The following is a 7501-nucleotide window of genomic DNA, read 5'->3' as shown; positions in this document are numbered from 1 at the left end:
GAGCGGCGTTAAGTCATATCTGTGACAACTCAACAAACTGTCCACTGATGAAGATCCGTGAAATGTAGTTGTAAGCTGTGGAAAATGCTAGCAAGTGGAGGTATTGTTTTTAATTTTTCACCAAGGTCAAGAATGAAACTTCATGTTCAAGTAAAATATAAAATTTGAAACACACACTCACACAACTCTTGATGAAAACACAACAAAACTGCAGTTACAAAACTTGTTTTCAAGTATAATTGGTCCATAAACTATGATCTTCTTTGCCTGTAGATGGCGCACATCTAGACATGAAATCCTAAACTACTGCTGTTGTTGCTTTTCTTGCCAGTAGGTGGTGCACGAAAGACTGGAAACACAGGTACATAACTGAACTGCAATTGGGTGATACAGTATTTGCTTTTGTCTCATCAATGAAAACCATACTTGTTAAATACACAGTATACTGTATATGTTGGTAAAATAGTTACCATGTGCACGTCTGCCCAGCTCTTGACCTTGAGCAAGACATTGACATCTTAAGACGTCATCTTAAATTGTGCTCATCTACTTGAAGGAATGTGATCATATTCACAAAAGGAGTCACATTTTGCTTTTATTTTCACTGTTATTATCATTACCTGTGGTGACAGTCCCAGCTGATTAGATCCAGACTACATAGTATTTGAAAGGTTGTAGACCTATTACTGTTCCTTGCATCACACTCACGCTCCTCATCTCCATAAAGTCCCCCTCTAAGCAGAACTCAAATCATTTTGATGGGCAAAGTCACACTTGAACGCTGATGAATGAAAGCAATTTGGACGGACACCTTTTCAGTTCAGCGTTGTTGGCACAACTTTCAAATAAACCTAACTGGGACGCCTGTAAAATGGGTTGTTAGCTCTGTTACAATTCCTCATTAATGCCACAGGGCGAAAGCCACGCGGTAATTAGTTTGCTTGTCCTGGCTGTGCCCAATTGGTTTTTGTGAGGAATGCCAACAATGTTAAAAAGCTTTTACAAGTGCCAGTCTCAGTTTATTACATAAAGCCAGAGAACCCAGCAGACATGTTCAGGAGTGTGTAGCTCCACACTATGCAGATCGGAAAGGGGGGGGGGGGTGGTGTGGAGTCTACAGATAAATATTTAAACTACTTCCAACCTTGAGCAGTTACTCAGAAACTCAGCTGAATGCATCTGTAAAAGGGGGGTTTTCTAACACAGTCATGGGTTTTCAGTCTTAATTAGGTATTTGTTTCATGTTTTACTTAAACACTGTTATTCTCAGGGATTTAAACATTTAATTTACCTTAAAGCACTGGTATACTTCCTCGGCAAAGGAATAATAGTGCTTCCTGGCGATGAGGTTGGGTGTGTGTTTGTGTCAGTAAGTAAAGGAGATACTTATGTATTCTATGGCTCATCAGGATGTATGAACTGAACTTAAAACAGAAGAGATCAAGGTTTGGATTTTGCCCTAAGTTGTCTTTTAGGAAAGCGTTTCAGTGGAGAACAGGTCTGGCTTTATTTCAGTCATTTTAGAGAGTGTTTCTTCTTCAGTACTGAAATACTGGAAAACACTTGGCTGGACAAGAAAGGCACCCTTAACCCAAAAAGAAATAACCAAGACTGTGAATACTTTGTCATTTGCATGCATAATGTAGCAAATATAAATAATCTGAGTACAAAATAATTTCTGAAAGGTGTCAGAGAATAGAGGACACATTATAGACTTTCTTCACTGTCTACTTTATTCCCAACTGTCTAGTTTATGTACAGTCAGTCTCCTGTGGGAAAACCATCAGAAAAAGAGAAGGAGTTAAACCAACATAGATGGTTCTAGTCAGTGGTGAACATTAACAAATCAACCCAGAGCCACAGAGAAAGATTGACTGAGATTTTTTCCACCTGCAGTTAGTGGCAGATTCCTCTATTGAAGTATGTGGCGGTTTCTTAATGTAATACGATTATGTATTATTGCACTCTGAGCTCCTTTAAATTCATTTCAGATTACGTGAAAGCAAAGGCAGTCTCAAAGAATTAGACAAATGCATTTTTTACTGTCTACAATATACAATGTCCTGCTACTTGAAGTAGCTAAGCTGGGTGGTGGAGTATCTCAGGGCTCTGTCATGGGTCCTATACTTTTCTCTTGCTTGATATTCTTACTTGGACATGCACTGGAGTTATTGACATAATACTTCTTTGTCCTTTACTTAAAGACGCTGAAAACTTAAGCATCTTTAATAAATGCTGGGTCCTGCATGAACACAACAATTTTCACCAAAGTTAGAAAAGTTTTTGTTATTTCAACTGTGAGATTTCTCTACATGCGTTTCCGTCTGTGATGTTCTCACTACTTGTGGATGGAGCGCAGTTGGCAACAAGTGAGGTCACATTTGTCTGAGCACCGAGTTTTTACATTTTAAACTCTAAATAAATAATAAAGATGTTAATTCAATTTTAACTTTGATCATTGCTTATTTAGTCATAAATATTTTAGACTATAGAGAGTTCCTTAAAATGTTTACTTAACATTTTTTTGGAGGCTTTAAACTGTAAAAACACATTAGGACTATTTCGATAAAGCGGACAATGAAATGAAAATTTTCTTTTCAGAATTTGAGAAAAACTAACCAAATACAGACTTTTTTCCATATTAGTCACACATTTACTCAATACCATACTTATTACTGTAACTGTACACTCTTGCCACAACCACAGAGCAGTTAGATATTAGGAGAGACCATGTAACTTTACAATGGCTTGACTAAATGTTTATTGACACTATTCAACAAAATAATGGCTTGGCTCCAGCTCCAGCTATTGACTGTTCCAAAGTCTAAATGACATCAAGCAACTCTGAAGATAAATAATGGAGTAAGTAGACTGTGTCTTCATTATTATTATTACTATTACTTTGAAATATATTATTACAGTTGTTATTGCTGTTCTTTAACAATCTTTAATGAATTCTTTCTTAGGTTGAAATTTGTCAAGTTCAGAGGAGGTCGAGCTTTGGAGGTTCTGGGTTGAGAGCTGTTCAGTTCACCATGACACAGAAAACAACATAGTGCGGTACAAAGTCTCTCACACACACAAACACACACACACATGCACGCACGCACATATATTTGGGTCACATTATATATCTGAAATTCTTTCTGTTTCTGTTTATATTTGCTTCAGTCTGTTAAATCTGGTATTTGGGTTGATATTGATTCCACATAGCCAGGTAATATTGAATTGATCTGAGTTCATTAAGACAAATAAATTAATAAATGAATTCACTTTCAGTTCAAATGGTCATTTTCTAATGACACAGACAACTATCTTTTTCAATTAAGCCTCTAAATAATGAATATGTGACCCTTTTCACAGTTCCTGGTTTCAATTTTCCAAAAAGACACTTTATCTGTAGTGAATTTATTAATCAAAAAGCAAAGTGTAGTGTTGTTTGACAATTTAAATATAAATTAATAATGTTAAGCTAATTATGTGCTGAAGTGAAAGTGAATTTCCAGCCTTTACAGAAGGTTTAATGAAAGAATTATAAACTATAGTGCAACTAATTCTCTTTCCTCCCATTCTCCTCTGACTCTCATTTCAAATACACTGTACAATTAGAAGAAATAAAACATAGTAGTCCCACTTGTACACAACATCATACATTAGTAGTCAACTAGAAAAAACAGTAAACACGGCCACATGTGATTAAAAAACGTCTAGAAGTTCAAAGTTACATTTCATCGTTTTACATCATAGTAGCTATTTTTCTCCTTTACTTGGCAGACATTTCAGACTGTGTTATTTATAGAAAAATCACAAAGTTCACATTTAGGACTCTGAAGAGAGTTGAGGAGCATTCAACAAACCAAACAGTTCCCATTTTAAGTAGCTAGTTAGTCACACGCAGCATGAGATTAAATACGCAATAGTTTGGAAACACCTCATGCAAACACACAAAATGTTGTTTCTGTCCTCCAGAGTGACGGTCAGTGGAGCCACGCGGGGCAGCGACTCTGAACGTAACCCACAGAGTTTTGTTAAAAAACAGATAAACTGCTGAAGATAACTGGCCGAGGGAGAGGGGGGAGGGGGGAGGGGGGAGGGGGGTGGGGGGGTGGTGGAAGGTGGACTTTGAGATCAGTTTGTAGAGTGAAACGGCCTGTTAGTCCATCCTCATGTCAAAAGAAGCCACTGTTTTTCCCCCCAAAAAATGTTCCTTGGTAAACGGAGAAGGCCTCAAACTTTTGGTCCACAGATTGCAACACAAATGCAACATGTTTAGTCACATTTCCAGAGGGAATCAGTTGGTTTTCGGAACATAAAAAAAAAAACAAACCAGAAAACCTGCTGGCTTCCTGGGATGCCAATGTGAATTTTTTTTTTGATTTGTGATATCCTTGCTATTTTTCTTACATGGGAGCCAGAGAAAAGTGAACCTGAGACCCATTATTTTTTGGTCCCAGTCTGTGGCGTTCAGAAAGCAGGCTTCACAGATGTCCATGTGGTGATTCAGTTGGCACATTCAACATTAAAATTTGAGTATTGAGGTGAGAGGGGGGAGCTGCTAAGGTTCTGGCATTCCTCTGGTATCATTTTCCTCCTCGTTAGTCTGCAGGCAAAGACGGATGCTTACAGTGTCAGCCTCTGTTGTTTTCTCTTCCTTTCTTTCACCGAGCTTTGTTAATCTCTAGGGGTTTGAGTTGCAATACGTGAACAATAATAAAAAACAGATCAAATAATTGTCAAACTTAGAGGCTTCTCTGCTCCCACATGATGATGACGCCACTTTTCAGCTTCCTGTCACATTTTTTATGATACAAAAATGCCAATCATGACAAGATTCAGGCCACTTTGACTGTGATTGTCATTTCTGTAAAGGGTGTGTCTTTTCTCTCTGTGTAAGCATGGCCTGTGGAAGAGTTTGACTGCTTTTGAACTGTTTCTGTTTTTAAAAAGAACTGGATGCTGCAGACGATAAGGCTGATTGGGCACTTTATCTGGCTTCCAGCATTTTTTTCCTAAATATATATATATATTAAAAAAAAAAAAAAAAAGGGTAAAACTTGCCTGCTGAAAGAGATGGGTGTGGTGTCTCCAAGAGGACTGAGGTGGATAGGATACTGTTGCCTGACCTCACTTGCTCTTCTGTGGTTGTTTTCTCTGTCATGTTCTGTCTCTATCTCCCTTTACTTGTCTGTCTCGGATGGAAGACAAAATATTTAGACAGCAAGACCAAAGAAACACATCTGGAACAACTGTCCTGTCTGTATTAATATGGAAGAAAACCATCCCACGTTCTTTGGGATGCTGCAGCTAAAAAGTGTCTCTCTTGAGTCTCCTGTCTGTCTCCCAGTCTGCCTGTCTGTCTACCTATTTCCCCTGTCTGTCAAGTGTTCAGTCTTTCTGTCTGACAGACAGATTTCCTGTTGTAAACATTGTTAAGATTCACATTAGTAGTAAAAAAGTTAAGTGGTTGTAGGTCTGTTATAAGCATGTGTGTGTACATGCATGTGTGTATTCACGTATGCTTTTCTTTATGCCTGTCTGTGTGTATCTGATTGTGTCTGCTTCCTGTACATATGTGATGATAACATGTAAATCTACACATCACACTGTTATTTAACATTCAGAGTTTTCAATGAACCAATAGGGTAAAATGTGTAGCATGAGTCCAGTCTATGCTTATATCAAGTCTACATCTTTGCTCTCGCATTTACCCAAATGCACCATGAAGAAATGTTAGAAAAGTTAAGTCTGACATTCCTTGATCGGTAGTCTTGTTAGGAGATGCTTGGTCAGTTTGGTCAAAGTCCGGTGTCTAATCTGTGAGGCACAATGAGCAAAAGAGTTCCAGAGACGGTTCAACAGGCTCCTTTGTGTACACATGGACATGTCTCTGGGTTTTTTTTGTTGTTTTTTTTTTTACTCTTTGGTCAGGCATATCTGCACTTGAGACCTGTTAGATACCACAACACTTGAGAAAGCAACTGATTTCTGCAGTGGTGTGAAGGAGCAGGGCTCCGTGTTAACTTTTCTCTGACGTCAGGAATCCATGAGTTCTCACCGGAAGCCTGAAGAAACACATCACCGATGAGTTGTGCCCTCTTTGCATCCCCTTTGGTTTCCTTCACAATGTTAGATACCCAACAGCACAAGAGGAGCCGAGTCATTGGCTCCAGATTGTGTCCCTCAGCGTCAGACAAAAGCGTATGTCCTGCAGTTACCATGTTCAACCACACGAGGCCAGTGTTTCATCAGGAACACGCCTAACTGCATTAAAAACAACAGACATGCAGATCACGGAAGCCTTCTGACCAAGTACTAGGGGTATTTGTAGGTTGAATCGCAGAATATTTTTGTTTCTTCTGTGTCCCATCTACTTGTCTGTGTTTCAGTTGTTCATAAAAAGACAGTTGGAGTAGTAAAAGCAGGATGTCAAGCAGTGGTGGTTGGTAAGGCAGCACTCCTGGAGAATATTCTGGGTTTACTTTGACCTGGAGGGGTGAAGAGAGGAGAGGGTTATACAAAATAGTAAAGGGAGTCCTGTTGTTGCTTTAATATAGATTTAAAATTAAATGATTATGTTAACTGACAAGTCATTCAAAGGCATGAGCAGCCAGTTGAAAGAACACACAGTATATATGACGCTGTTACAGTACACTGTGAAAAATGTTTTATGTAACTTTAAAGCTACTTAGAAAATAGAGGCAGGAGGTTAAGAGGTTTATGATGAAATGCAAATTGGTGCATTTGCTCAGTATTGTCCTTGATAAAGTAATTCACCGAATCACATAATGTTGCTTGATGAGAACATCAGAAGCACTTGTCAGGTGTGTTTTATGAAAGATAATAACACTCAAGAGAAAGATTAATACTCCCATGGGTATACTGGCTCTCTGATACTTTCCCCCCAAAAATTTAACATACATAAAAAAACGGGAAAAGCAAGAAAAGATGCTAACTCTTTGTTTGGTTGCCAACAGAATCAAAATCAGTGTTGACACAGTGTAAAAGGCAGAGCTTTAAAGTGAGACCATGTACCCTTTTAGAGAGGAAACAGCGCATTCCCCCTCTTACAAATCAAAGGTATATTCATAAGTGATAAAAAGCACTTTTGCTTAGTTTGATACATTCAACACTTCTTCTGCTACAACAGTATTTGGTCTGGTATGATCAGTAGCTTGTGGTGGCTATTGTTAGCTAAACATCAGCTAATGTGAGCTAACATGAGCCAAGTATAAGTAAATAAAACTTTATAATGGGCATTTCTGGGTGAGTTTGCTGACTTTATGACTCTTCTCCACTTACACTACTGTTTCTGTGTGAAAGAATGTCTCTTTAGGTGTGGCAGCAATCACTTCAGTGTGTCGGGTCAGGACAGCATCTGATGTTCAGGTGAGAGTGAAATAAAGAGATCCAGACCCAGGTCTCTGTTTCAGATTGTTTATATAGCAGTTTGCCAAGATGTAGTTTCTTTATGTGTGTGTGTGTGTGTGTGTGTGTGTGTGTG

The 7501-nt window shown here is 38.5% G+C and overlaps 1 protein-coding gene across 1 annotated transcript in view; it reads right to left on the bottom strand.

The window, feature by feature from the left end:
- Positions 1–1707: 1707 nt before the first annotated feature.
- nkain2 (sodium/potassium transporting ATPase interacting 2) overlaps positions 1708–7501 on the bottom strand; it is a 76467-nt gene continuing 70673 nt past the window's right edge. The window contains exon 8 of the mRNA XM_071478961.1: positions 1708–6485. Coding sequence (XP_071335062.1) covers positions 6476–6485 — 10 coding nt within the window. The 3' untranslated portion in view covers positions 1708–6475. The remainder of the gene's footprint in view (positions 6486–7501) is intronic.

Source organism: Trachinotus anak, unplaced genomic scaffold (genome assembly GCF_046630095.1).
Source record: "Trachinotus anak isolate AG129_WGS33_773 ecotype Australia unplaced genomic scaffold, CSIRO_AGI_Tana_v1 ptg000005l, whole genome shotgun sequence".
NCBI classification, from domain to species: domain Eukaryota; kingdom Metazoa; phylum Chordata; class Actinopteri; order Carangiformes; family Carangidae; genus Trachinotus; species Trachinotus anak.
The sequence above is the reverse complement of the archived record's forward strand: the minus strand, read 5'-3'. Positions and strand labels throughout refer to the sequence as shown.